At 46.7% G+C, this 14,891-nt stretch overlaps 1 protein-coding gene across 1 annotated transcript in view; it reads left to right on the forward strand.

The window, feature by feature from the left end:
• The first annotated feature begins 734 nt into the window (after positions 1-734).
• The window catches only part of LOC126335662 (inactive histone-lysine N-methyltransferase 2E-like), a 44,399-nt gene continuing 30,242 nt past the window's right edge, over positions 735-14,891 (forward strand). Inside the window, exons 1-2 of the mRNA XM_049999117.1 lie at positions 735-925; positions 1,022-1,461. Of these exons, the coding sequence (XP_049855074.1) occupies positions 735-925; positions 1,022-1,461 (631 nt within the window). The remainder of the gene's footprint in view (positions 926-1,021; positions 1,462-14,891) is intronic.

A 14,891-nucleotide genomic window follows, 5' to 3' on the forward strand; every position in this document is an offset into this window, starting at 1 on the left:
CGAAAAAAAGATACAGTCATCAAACAGCTTTGTTGTTGTTGTTGTGGTCTTCAGTCCAGAGACTGGTTTGATTCAGCCCTCCATGCTACTCTATCCTGTTCAAGCTTCTTCATCTCCCAGTACCTACTGCAACCTACATCCTTCTGAATCTGTTTAGTGCATTCATCTCTTGGTCTCCCTCTACGGTTTTTACCCTCCACGCTTCCCTCCAATACTAAATTGGTGATCGCTTAATATCTCAGAATATGTCCTACCAACCGATCCCTTCTTCTGTTAAAGTTGTGCCACAAACTCCTCTCCGATTCTATTCAGTACCTCCTCGTTAGTTATGTGATCTACCCATCTAATCTTCAGCATTCTTCTGCAACACCATGTTTTCAAAAGTTACTTTATTTACACGACGAGTATCGTCACTTCTTTAATGCCATTTTCAGTGCTCTTTGCACTCCATGTATAGAGAATCAGATAAATCGATGCAGGTAGAACCTCAGCCATCAATACCAGGATTCTGTGACTTTTTTTTATGGAGTGAGTACTTCGAAGACTTGATGACAACAAATGTTGAGTTGTTGTGGTCTCTGATTACGCATGCATCGATGTATCTGATTCTCTATTCATGGAACGCATAGGGGCTTGGAGATGACGTTAATAAGGTGCCGAAATAGGAAGTTTGAGTGTTTGGTAAAAATCTTCTGCAGTTGATGTTCATCCTGCATGTCATATTAAGATCTCAGATGGAGAGCGGCAACTTACAGCTGATAGCCTACCTTCGCCTGTCAGGAAATGCTGTCAGGAATGCTTGTACAGATACAGTTGTAGTGGACACGGACAGCCCTGCTCGAGACGGGAATGGAATTGAGCGAGGCTGGCTGTGCCGAGATAAGGCGCGGAGGCCGCGCGCCCTTCTCTCGCTGCGCTGTCGCCGGTTGGTGCCCGGGTCGCCCGTTACGCGGCACGCCACTTTCCCCGGGTTTTAGCACCAAGTGTGGCCCCCATATATAAGCCGGTGCGTTACCGGTAGCCGGCACCACTCGCTGGCCACCTCCGCCTCCCCCGACATGAAATCCGCCGTGGTCGTCGTCCTCGTGGTGTGCGCAGCTGCCGCCGCCCGCGCCGGGCTGCTGCACCACGCGCCGCCCCCGCCGCCGCCGCCGCCCCCGCAGCACGAGATCATCTACGACTACGTGGCGCCGCCCCAGTACCGCTTCGACTACGCGGTGCGCGACGGCCACACGGGCGACGCCAAGACGCAGTGGGAGCACCGCGACGGCGACCGCGTCACCGGCGCCTACTCGCTCGTCGACGCCGACGGCACGACCCGCATCGTCGAGTACACGGCCGACGACCACAACGGCTTCCAGGCGGTCGTGAAGCGCGTCGGTCACCCCGCGCCGCCGCCCCCGCAGCCTCCGCGTCTTCCCGCCCACCCCGCCCCCGCCCCCCACCCCCTGCCTTACCACGGTTAGTCTGCCATTACATTGGTAACATCTACGTCATCCACTCGCACTACAAAAATTTCATCTTCTATCTTCCTCCTCACGCTTGTTAAATGTCTTTCTGTGTTTCAACTTTCTGGTACAAAATTATCATGTTAATATCATGTTGTTTGTTGTTAAATGTGTTGAAATAAACAAGTTTGATTAAAATCTACGTACTATTGTCATTTCTGTTCAAACTTAAATAACATTCTCTTCCTAGGCCTTATCCAAACATTAATTATTTAATTTTCTAGAGCATTGCTTCCCAACAGGTGGTCCGCGAGCTATGCTGGAGGGGTCCGGCAGATGCTATTAGAATTAAAAGTATATTAAATATATTTCGTATGATAACAGATTTTTTGTTATGGCTGCTCAATATTTTTTCAATGATGAATACGTCAATGTTTTTTCTAAGTACCAAAAATAGAAAACGTATAAAAAGACTCTTAATTTGGTTTTTTTAGGTACTTGATACTGTGATATGACAAGGTACCAATCATTCTCGATGAGGGGATCTTCGAGAAAATTTTGTTGGGAGCCCCTGCTCTAGAATAATTTCCAATCCGGTCCGCACGATTTCGGCCTCTCAGTAATCTAGCCGTTCAAGCAGAAATGGCGCATACAAAATAAATTCTCCTGTGCAACAATGTTGTCAGGTAACTGCCATGTGAAACAATGCTACTAGTATTTGATATTGTGACCTCCTTTTTGGTGCCCGCATCTCGTGATCGTGCGGTAGCGTTCTCGCTTCCCACGCTCGGGTTCCCGTGTTCGATTCCCGGCGAGTTCAGGGATTTTCTCTGCCTCTTGATGGCTGGGTGTTGTGTGATGTCCTCAGGTTAATTAGGTTTAGTAGTTCTAAGTTCTAGGGGACTGATGATCATAGATGTTAAGTCCCTTAGTGCTCAGAGCCATTTGAACCATTTTTCTTTACGGTTCATCGTCATGGCTTCTAACAGCAAACGCTGTATACCAGACCTCTAGGGAAAGCTCGAAATTTGAGAAAAGTTCGACTGGGGTTTTTCGCACAAATCCGTTTCTGCTGAGTACAATGTTGGTCGAGCAACTATTTATGACCAAACATTAACATACGACGAAATATTCAAAAGCACACAGGGAACTCGTGACGACAGTGATGAGATTACAGCACGAGAGAACATGAAGAATTCTTCCACTGCCGGGGTGCTGAAGGTGCAGACATAAGCCTAGTGTACGTTATGCAACAATCAGAAGCGTGCAATACCGACGTAATGCTCATAAGACCGTTGTCTGTTAAACAATACTGCCACTGCGTATCATCATTGTTCCAGCAAAAAATTATGGGCCTTTTCCGTACCGAGTGATACTACTGTACATGTATCAACTCAAAGTCTTCTATGAAAATAAACATATGTTTGGATTTAATAAAGTATAATGCCAGAGACTTGACACTAAACTTAAGACACTATCTAATACCGCAGTTCCGCCAATACGGCACTCATATGTGCAACAAATGGGCGGATTAGCAAGAATCTAGTGTAATACCGAAGTGATAGGAAAATGGAAATTTTAGTGTTGTCTATACATCTGCTCGGACAAAAATCTAGTCAACAGAATATCTAGTGACTTCCCAAGTCCTCAACTAGTTACCACTCTCCCAGACGTTAATTTGGACTGTCGAAATTTGTGCCAGTGATCATCCTGCAAAAAGTTTCATACTTGTCTTCAGATGGAAAAGTTACTTCTGGAAAATGAAAACCCATCACCATTAAGAAATTTTCATATATGAATGAGCTTTTGTTCACTGTATATAAATGGTATGCATCGCAATCTCTATACCGACAGACTAAATTCCATGTATCACAGACGTCACCCCATCATGTCTCACACATGCTAACCAGGTTTGGTGATCCTTTGCACCTGGCCAGTCAAATAATTGGAGACAACGTTGTAGTGATTTTGTAAGTAGGCTGTTTAGGTTTTTATATTGGTAACGCCACGTAGCGCTCTGTATGAAAATCACTGGCTGTGCTGTGTGCAGTCTGTGGCTGGTTTGCATTGTTGTCTGCCATTGTAGTGTTGGGCAGCGGCAGCTGGATGTGAACAGCGCGTAGCTTTGCGCAGTTGGAGGCGAGCCGCCAGCAGTGGTGGGTGTGGGTAAGTGAGATGGCGGATTTTTGAGAATGGATAATCTGGAGATGCGTCCATCAGAAACAGTACATTTGTGAGAATGGATGTCATAAACTGCTATATGTATTATGACTATCAAGGTAAATACATTGTTTGTTTTCTGACAAAATCTTTCATTTGACAACTATACCTATCAGTAGTTAGTGCCTTCCGTAGTTTGAATCTTTTATTTAGCTGGCAGTAGTGGCGCTCGCTGTATTGCAGTAGTTCGAGTAACGAAGATTTTTGTGCGGTAAGTGATTTGTGAAACGTATAGGTTAATTAGTCAGGGCCATTCTTTTGTAGGGATTTTTGAAAGTCTGATTGCGCTGTGCTAAAAATATTGTGTGTCAGTTTAAGTACAGTCTTGTATGATTTTTCTAAGGGGACGTTTCAATTTGTACCATTGTTCTCCTAGATGAATACTTCTGCTTGCATACCTTTGCTTCACACTCAACTTCAGATCACGTTCCTATAGCTGGCACCACACATTCAAACAGTCATAAAATTATCACCACTTCAGAATTGTTTGCATCATTAAAAGTAACTCCCTACACTATTAGAGATGCTTTGCATGATGCAAGTGAAATCATCGAATGGTAAAGTAAGATTGAGCGTATCCTAAACTCAAATCATAAATATCATATAAAAATTAAATAACATCTGAAACTCCATGAGGCTCTTCACAGTGGAAGCTCTTGGATATAGGAAAGTCGGAATGCCAGAAAATTTTGTATATTGTGCACAAGTAGCCCGAATCCACATTATTGCTTGATTAAATCAAAATAATTAGGCACAGTGCTCACAAACCAAAAGAGTTTCATATATCTGTAGAACGTAATCTACAGTTACAAAATAGCGTCACTTACAGGATATGTAACAGATGGTTATAGCTTGTATCTACATCAATGCTACAGAGTAAATGCATCAACAACATAAAACGCAGGAGTGAGTAGTAATACAAAGTGCATCTGTGGCGCCAGTGACAGGTTAGGAATAGCAATGTCCACTAAACGTGCTGTATATTATCATCTTGCCAGTTACAAAGTTTATGTTTATAAACCACTTATAAAAATGGGTACATTATTGCACAAGTAGAAAGACTGAGTATAGAAATCTGCTAGAATCTACCAAACACTCACATACATCGTATGAATACATTAAACATTAAATATCGTAAAATACATATTTTCTACTGTAGGGAGAACTTACAGCGCAATACTTATTAAAGCGCATCATATAAAGCCTTGGGCCGGCCACTGTGGCCGAGCGGTTCTAGGTGCTTCAGTCCTGTACCGTGCTGCTGCTACGGTCTCAGGTTCGAATCCAGCCTCGGGCATGGATGTGTATGATGTCCTTATGTTAGCTAGGTTTAAGTAGCTCTAAGTCTAGGGGACTAATGACTTCAGATGTTAAGTGCCACAGTGCTTAGAACCATTTGAACCATACAAATGCACAAAGAAAATGAATGGACACATCGAAATTTGTGGGGGGTTGTTTTAGCCTCATCAAAAATTTTCAGGCAGCGTATCCATGATACTTCTGCCTTAAGTACATCAGTCTATACCTTCCTGTTTTATCATACATTCTACGCTGCCTTACAAACAAAGCGAAGCACCCAGAAATGGTGAAGGAAACGGAATAAAACTTTATGGGTTGAAAGCGTATGTGATGTTATTTCCATGATTATGCTATAGAATCAAATTTACAAAGAACGTGGCAGCATGGGTTCACTTATCAGCAGGACCCCACACAACCTCTCACCTGGATGCATTAGTTGATTAAGTTGAGAAGGGTGTCATAAGGAGTCTGGATCTTCTCCTGAAGCAAGTTGGCCAACAACTGCCGTAATTGGTCCTTGAAATCCCGGATACTGACAGTGGAACACGCTTGCCATATGGGCTGGTTCCAGACATATTCTACTGGGGACAGGTCTGGCGCTCTTGTTGACGTTGGAAGAAAGTCGACATCACGCGGCAAAATCATAGTGCCAGATTCCATGTGAGCATTGTCCTGTTAAAAAATAGCACTACGGTACTATCACGTGGGAGGTAACACATGAGAGTGCATGATCTCTATGACATAACGTTGAGACACTAGATTTCAGTCAATAATATTAGGTGTATTGTGCTGCAACCCACTGCGAGGTACTCCATATCAGCGACCTCAGTAGTCATTAGACATCGTGAGAGAGCAGAATGGATAGCTTCGTGGAACTCACGGACTTCGAACGTGGTCTGGTGATTGGGTATCACTTGCGTCATACGTCTGTACGCGAGATTTCCAGACTCCTAAACATCCCTAGGTCCACTGTTTCCTATGTGATAATGAAGTGGAAAAGTGGAGGGACACGTGGAGCACAACAATGTACAGGCCAACCTCGTCTGTTGACTGAGAGAGACCGCCGACAGTTGAAGAGGGTTGGAATGTTTAATAAGCAGATATCTATCCACATCATCACACAGGAATTCCAAACTGCATCAGGATCCATTGCAGGTAATATGACAGTTAGGCAGGAGGTGAGAAAACTTGGATTTCATGGTCGAGCGGCTGCTCATAAGCCACATATCACGCCGGTAAATGCCAAACGACGCCTCGCTTGCTGCAAGCAGCGTAAACATTGGACCATTGAAGAACAGTGGAAAAACGTTGTGTGGAGTGACGAATCACGGTACACAATGTGGCGATCCGATGTCAAGGTGTGGGTCATCTGCCAGTGTGAGTAATGCCAACAGTAAAATTCGGAGGCGGTGGTGTTATAGTGTGGTCTTGTTTTTAATGGAGGGGGCTTGCATCCTTTGTTGTTTTCCGTGCAACTATCACAGCACAAGCCTAAACTGATGTTTTAAGTACCTTCTTGCTTCCCACTATTGAAGAGCGATTCGGGGACGGCGATTGCATCTTTCAACACGATCGAGTACCTGTTCATAATGCACGGGCTGTGGCGGAGTGGTTACACGACAATAACATCCCTGTAATGGACTGTCCTGCACAGGGTCCTGACCTGAATCCTGTAGAACGCCTTTGGGATGTTTGGGAACACCGGCTTCGTGCCAGGCCTCACCAACCGATATCAATACCTCTCCTCAGTGCAGCACTCCGTGAAGAATGGACTGCCATTCCTCAAGAAACCTTCCAGCACCTAGTTGAACCCATGCCTCCGAGAGTGGAAGCTGTCATCAGGACTAAGGGTGGGCCAACACCATATTGAATTCCAGCATTACTGATGCAGGGCGCCACGAACTTGTAAGTCATTTTCAGCTAGGTGTCCAGGCACTTTTGATTAAATATACCGGCGATATTTATCCACTGATATATCTATACCAAAACGACAATATCTGAAATAATTCTTTTGACATAAGACATAATTTTACTTCCACTGTGTGAAGGAGTCTTAATACTTTTTGAGCTTTCAACACGTCCAATCTTCTAATTTGACTATGCGAAGCAAGTATATGTGGTGCGAGCGTGGGGTTGATCTGCTATTCTGTTATTCTGCGCAACGGATTAATCTGAGATGTACCCTTTACCCTGTGGTTCCTGCAAGATGCAATTTCCACCCCTACAGTACTACAGAAGTCAGACAGACGCTGTAACGTTCTAAAGACAAATACCTGAAAAACTTTCAACAATAAATATCTTCTGGAGTCGTCCGCTGTAAGGAAATGACACAAAAATTCACAAAATTTCTTACGTAACTAGTGGGATACTTGGGTACTGGAATAGTGCTAGTTAGTGTAAGAAAAACATGATGTGTTGGCAGAAGAGTCAACACCGTGTTACGAATGGAGGCCGAAATGCGCGCGTTTTAGCTCACGCAGTCTGGCGTGAGGAGGGAAGAACTATACTTGCGTTAGGTCTGCAACATGACAAGGAATGAGAATTCAGAAAGCGGACATAATTAGTTTGATACTTAACTTTAATCCATTAATGATGAACGTCGCTCTTAATGGTACATGAGTCACAATATTATTTGCGCAGATTCTTGAAGTAACTGAAAATGGCGCCTTGCTAGGTCGTAGCAAATGACCTAGCTGAAGGGTATGCTAAACTGTCGTCTCTGCAAATGAGATCGTATGTAGACTGTGAACCATCGCTAGCAAACTCGGCTGTACAACTGGGGCGAGTGCTAGGGAGTCTCTCTAGACTAGACCTGCCGTGTGGCGGCGCTCGGTCTGCAATCAATGATAGTGGCTACACGCGGGTCCGACGTGTACTAAAGGACTGCGGCCGATTTAAAGGCTACCACCTAGCAAGTGTGGTGTCTGGCGGTGACACCACACATGAAACTAACGAAAAATATTATTTATTTTGCAAAAATTGTGAGAATTCACAATGGTACTTTTAGTTATGAATTGAACAAGTTCTTTTTGGAATGTGAAGTTACCTCTCAAGGTTAGGATTCGCTAATGAAATTTTGATACAAAGTTTGATTGTTATTGACCTGGCAGAATGGCCTACATGTCATGTGTGGTCTGGCGTCTCCTTACCAGCAACAGGTCCCAGGTTCAAACTAGTCAATTCCCTAAAAAAACACGCTCAGAGCGTCGTTGCGCGAAAGTGGTAGGGAGACACGATATAGAACAATCAGACACCACCATGAATGTTTAGAAATTGAACAAGTTCTTTTTGGAACGTGAAGTTACCTCTCAAGGTTAGGATTCGCTAATGAAATTTTGATACAAAGTTTAAGATTGTTATTGACTTGGCAGAATGGCTGAGAGGCGCACCTACTCAACTTGAATAATTATCCTTTAGAATGTTGCTAGGTACGGTCGAGGCTGACGCGTGTAAAATGCAGTGAAGTGCTCTATTGTGGAGAAAATATGGGGCTCGCAATAGCTGTAGCGCACAATACCGTAAGCTGCGGTAACTGCTGTCTGCGCCGCTCGCTGCTGACAAATAACATAACTCTCGTTGTATCTGGATTGACCTTCGCCAATCAAACTCTCCCTACGCCTTGATGAAGTGAAGGATTCCTATTCGCCCCTAGTCTAACTATTGGCGTGGTACACCGGTCAGATAACCAGTCCACCACGATGCCACTCAAAAATTCGCTTGCAGGCGTTTAACTATAACTCTGTCCATTCACACCGTTCACACCGTGTGTCGGCCAACACAGTGAACAACGCTTAGTCGCAAGGACTCAATATAGAGTCGCACTTCGCTTAGCTCTCGTCAGAGGTGCTCTCCCAGTGAAGTACTGAGGAGAGACTTGTTCCTGGCTCCAAGAGCGACAACGGAACGGCGCCTCTCCACTCCAGACATGAAGGGGTATATCTTTCGGTCTCTTCCATTACTCCTTCAGCTCAAGGTGTCAGAAATATCGTCTGCCAATCAGCATTGCTCTTCTAAAACCGGAGAATGACGTTTCGTTTAAGGCGACCAATCCGGAAATCTGTAGTATCGGCGTTTGGCGTTTGCTGCCTCCCTGTGAAAATCTCTGAAACTGCGTGCTATGTGTAAAGAATGGACTTGTTATTTGCATATCGGTTACATGAATTCATACTGTGGTGTCACCGCCAGACACCACACTTGCTAGGTGGTACCCTTTAAATCGGCCGCGGTCCAGTAGTATACGTCGGACCCGCATGTCGCCACTATCAGTGATTGCAGACCGAGCGCCGCCACACGGCAGGTCTAGAGAAACTTGCTAGCACGCGCCCCAGTTGTGCAGCCGACTTTGCTAGCGATGGTTCACTGACTTCTACGCTCTTATTTGCCGAGACGATAGTTAGCATAGACTTCAGCTACGTTATTTGCTACGACCTAGCAAGGCGCCATTATCAGTTTCTACTGATATTGTAAATCATGTAATGTCAAGAGCGACGTTCATCATTAATGGATTAAAGTTAAGTACGCCACCAGCTACGTCCGTTTTTCTCAATTCTAATTCCCTTGTCATGTTCCAGACCTCACGCCCGCCTGCGTGAGCTAAAACGCGTGCATTTCGGTCTCCTTTATTAACACTGTGTTGGCTCTCCTGCCAACCACAACATTGGCGACGAGGCAAAACCGCGTTCTTATCGATATTGCCCTGATATACTTGTGTAATGGCTTCGCCACAATCTCCAGATGTACTGTCCGAATTTTATCGCTTACAGAATCAGCAGACGCAGGCCTTACTGGATGGCCTTGGACAGCTCGTTCAGGGTCAACGTGCGATGCAAAACGATGCGGCAGCAGCCGCTTCACCGCTAACGCAGCCCCAACACGCAGTTGCACCAACGTTTCGACCTTTTGATGCTGCACTGGAAAGTTGGACGTAGTGGTCCAGCCAATTTGGATTCCATCACGCCGCATACAGAATTTAAGGTAACGAGCGGCAGCGTTTTCTCCTTTCCTCCGTCGGGGTACAAACGTACCGTGTGATAGTCAAATTATTTCCCCGCCGCGTCGTAGCAACTCTGTCCTACGAAGAAATTTTGTCTGCATTAGATGCATATTTCAAAGAATCAGTCAATGTAATTGCCAAACGGTATACCTTCTTTCGTACAAAACGTACGGCAGGTCAGACTAATCGGGAGTGGGTTGCAACCTTGCAAGGCCTTACTAGGGATTGTGCTTTTGAGTGTCAATGTGGACTCCCTTATTCAGATACTATGATACGTGATGCAATTGCACAGAACGTTTCTGATGTTCGTATAAGAGAACAGATTTTGAAACTTCTAAATCCCTCCCTTCAACAAGTGATGGACATATTGAATGGGCAGGACACACTTGACTTTGCTCAGGAATCATTTGAAACTTCGCCAGCAGTGTGTCACCTTAACCGGCCCGCCGGGCGAGCTGCACGGAGCAGTAAACAGCCCACGCGCCCGGCCGCGCCGCTGCCGCCAGGCTCTCAGCCATGTGTGCCGCGCCGGCACGCAAATGCAGTGATCAAATCATGCCCGCGGTCTGCTACTAAACATTCGCGTGAGAATTGCCCGTCACGCCATGCTATGCTTTTATTGTAATAAAAAAGGAAATGTTCAGAGTGCTTGCCAGAAAAAGCTCAGATCGGAAGCTCAAAACCGTTCCAGGCCCTTTGCTTCGCGAAGGAATCGGAATCGACCCGAGGATACTCTGGCTCGCGAAACTTCGCCCATGGAAATTCACGTAGTTTGTTCCATTCCGCCCAGTGCCACTCTCTCTAACAGTGACTGTGTTCGTCCCAAAAATAGTGTGCGTCGACATCGCCGGAACTCCCGTCAAGTCGCAAGTGCTTATATACCAGTGTCAGTTAACGTTGCACGAGACAGTCGCTCTTGTCGTCAGCAGGACAATAAACTTTTTGTAGACTTGGAAATTAACGGCAAAGTGATACCTTTCCAGCTCGATACTGGAGCTGCAGTTTCACTGATCAATCAATGGCTGTGAGCACTATGGGACTTAAGACCTGTAGTCATGAGTTCCCTAGAACTTAGAACTACTTAAACCTAACTAACCTAAGGACTTAACACACATCCATGCCCGAGGCAGGATTCGAACCTGCGACCGTAGCAGTCGCGCGGTTCCCTACTGAGCACCTAGAACCGCTAGACCACCGCGGCCGGCTCACTGATTTATCAAGACATTTACAAACTGCTGCGCACACCTCCGTTGCGTGCCGCAAATGTTAAGTTAGCTAGCTATTCCGGGCAATATATCCCTGTGTTAGGACAGTGTAATCTTCTCATACAAGGGACAAACAAAACTTGTGTCATTTTACATCCTTCTTTCTTCTTCTGCAGTGAACTTGTTTGGTTTCGACTTATTTCAGTTGTTTAACTTGTCTATAGTAAATCAGGTCCTATCAGTGAACCAGACGGTGCCGTCAGACAGTGTTTCTCGTCTATGTGAAGAATTTGCAGACATTTTTGCACCGGGCCTCGGTTGCGCTAAGAATTATAAAGCACATTTGGAACTGAAAGTAAACGCGCACCCGAAATTTTTCAGAGCGCGCAATGTTCCCCACGCATTGCGTGATGAGGTCGCAAAGACATTACACGATTTGCAATCACAAGGTGTAATTGAACGTGTGCAGGCTTGTCTCTGGGCATCACCCTTAGTAATTTTGCCAAAACCTTCCTGAAAATTGAGACTTTGTGTGGACTTCAAGGCAACAATGAATCCACAACTAGTGATTGCAACTTTTCCTTTACCCCGCCCAGAAGATCTTTTTGACAAACTGTGCCCGGGTAAATATTTTTCGAAGTTGGACCTCGCAGATGCGTACTTGCAGATACCGGTGGACGAAGAATCCCAGCGCGTTTTGGTGGTTAACATGCATCTTGGGTTGTATCAATTCAAACGACTGCCATTCGGGTGTGTATCCGCCCCTGAATTGTTACAGCAATATCTACAAACTGTTTGTGCGTCGGCCCCTACTGCAGCAAATTATCTGGACGATATTGTGATCTCCGGAAAGACGGAAGAAGAACATTTGGCCAATCTCCGAACATTATTTCAGGTCTTGCGACAAAATGGTCTTCGCTTGCGAAAGGATGAATGTGTGTATTTTGCTCGGGACTTGCCATACTTGGGACATGTAATCAATGCCCAAGGCATACATCCCAGTCCCACGCACCTTCGTGCCATACAAGACTTGCCTTCGCCGCAGAATTTGAAGCAGCTACAGAGTGTGCTGGGAAAAATTAATTATTATCGCCGTTATATACCACACGCCTCTTCCATTTCAGCTCCGTTTAATCGCTTACGCCGTAAGGGTGTTCCGTTCGATTGAACGACGGACTGCAACGCGCCTTTCGCCAGTTGAAATCGGCGTTGCCTTCCAATACTTGTCTAACGCCATACGATCCCCAGAAGCCCCTCTTGTTGATGGTGGATGCATCGGATTTCGGAATCGGAGCTGTGCTTGCGCACAAAGATGGATCGAACGATCGCCCTATTGCTTTTGCGTACAAATTACTCTCGTCTGCTCAAAGAAATTATTCACAGATCGAGAAAGAAGCATTGGTCTCGTATTTGATGTTACAAAGTTTCATGATTTCTTGTATGGTCGTCACTTTACCATAATCACAGACCACAAACCTTTGACATCGCTTTTTCATCCGACCAACCCTGTACCTCCACGTACAGCGCAGAAATTCATTCGCTGGTCTATTTTCCTCTATCAGTACCGCTACGATATCTTGTATCGCTCCACTGCTAAGCACGGAAACGCCGATGCGTTGTCCCGCTTGCCTGATGCTGACGATAGGGCATTCGATTCCTCCGAACTTGCTTGCATGTTCATTGATGCGGAAAGTGATGACGTGGTCGAATCGTTTCCGATTGATTTTCGTCGTGTAGCTACAGCCACAGCTGCCGACCCTGTCCTTGCTCCCGTTCTGCGTTTTGTTGCTACGCAATGGCCCTTGTCAAAGTCACGGATCGGGGACCCGTTGGTTCGCCGATTTTTTGCTCACAAGGAGAGACTTTTTGTACGACGTGGTGTTTTGCTGTTGCGTTCTGATAATGATCAGTCCAGGGTCCCACGTTCGTTACAGTCCTCTGTCTTACAGCTTCTCCACGAAGGACATTGGGGTATAGTGAGAACGAAACAACTTGCTCGTCAGCACTGTACTTGGTTCGGAATCGATGCCGCGATTACGAGTATGTGTTCTTCTTGCATGGTGTGTGCCGAACAACAATCAGCACCACCGCGGAAATTCTTTGCATGGCCAAAAGCCACTTCCCCTTGGCAACGCTTACGCATCGATTTTGCTGGTCCATTCTGGAATGCTCGATGGTTGGTTGTGGTTGATTCATTCAGTAATTTTCCTTTTGTTATCCGGATGTCTTACACGACATCATCTGCCACCATCCAAGCGTTATCCGCTATCTTTTGCATTGAAGGTCTTCCACAGACTATTCTTTCCAACAATGGCCCACAATTCATGTCCGCAGAATTACAGTCATTCTGCGAGGCCAATGGTATTCAACATCTGACGTCCGCGCCGTTTTCGCCACAGTCAACCCGTGCCGCTGAACGGTTGGTCAGGACTTTCAAGTCCCAGATGTTGAAGTTGAAAGAGGCGCATTCTCGGGAGGACGCGTTATTGCTCTTTTTGTCCTCGTATCGCTCTCAGCCCCGAGATGGTCGCTCGCGAGCTGAGTTGCTCCACGGTCGTCATCATCGAACCTTGATGTCTTTGCTACATCCGCCGCATCAGGTTCCTGTGCAGCGGCAGACACCTGCTTTTGCTCCAGGCGACGTTGTCTGCTATCGCCACTATCGAGGTTCACGGCGTTGGCTCCAAGGGCGCATTCTTCGCTGCCTCGGACGCGCTATGTATCTGGTTTTGGGGGCCTCTGGTGAGGTACGCCGACATCTCAATCAGCTGCGCCTCTGTCGTCGCATGGGATATTCCGCTCGCCGTCTGCTTTCAGCGACGGTGCCGTCCGGTCAGCGCCCTGGGGACCCATCTACTGGCTCGCCTCAGCCCCAGGTGTTACCGACGCTGCCTTCCATTTTGCCCCATGCCGACGCGCCGACGCCACCGCCGCCGCCGCCTGTTCTCCCGCCGGCGTCGGCCGCAGTGGACGCGTCGCTGCAACCGACGGGCGCCTCCCTGGGTCACGCGCCGCCGATCGCTTTCCGTGACCAGTTGTCCTCCGACGTGGTCCTCCGGACCGTATGTCGTCTTCGCCCGTCGGGTGCCCCGGCCCGATGGAGGTCGACCCTTCGGCCCCTCCTGTCTCCCTACGGGCGCATACACCGCATGTTGGCGTGCACCCTGGAGCAGGTTTTCAGGCGTTTCCTAGCTCCCCGCGGTCCGAATGGCAGGGTGCGGGTGGCACAGCCTTGCCTGTTGTTAGGCTCCCCACCTCGTCGCATACGTCAACATGGTGTCCTCCCGACGGCGGGCGGAAGCCTTATGCCACAACCGTACGCCAATTTGCGGGGGAGGAATGTGGTGTCACCGCCAGACACCACACTTGCTAGGTGGTACCCTTTAAATCGGCCGCGGTCCGGTAGTATACGTCGGACCCGCGTGTCGCCACTATCAGTGATTGCAGACCGAGCGCCGCCACATGGCAGGTCTAGAGAAACTTCCTAGCACTCGCCCCAGTTGTACAGCCGACTTTGCTAGCGATGTTTCACTTACTTCTACGCTCTTATTTGCCGAGACGATAGTTAGCATAGCCTTCAGCTACGTTATTTGCTACGACCTAGCAAGGCGCCATTATCAGTTTCTATTGATATTGTAAATCATGTAATGTCAAGAGCGACGTTCATCATTAATGGATTAAAGTTAAGTATTCCAGCAGCTACGTCCGTTTTTCTCAATTCTAATT

This window comes from Schistocerca gregaria, chromosome 2, assembly GCF_023897955.1.
Source record: "Schistocerca gregaria isolate iqSchGreg1 chromosome 2, iqSchGreg1.2, whole genome shotgun sequence".
NCBI classification, from domain to species: Eukaryota; Metazoa; Arthropoda; class Insecta; order Orthoptera; family Acrididae; genus Schistocerca; species Schistocerca gregaria.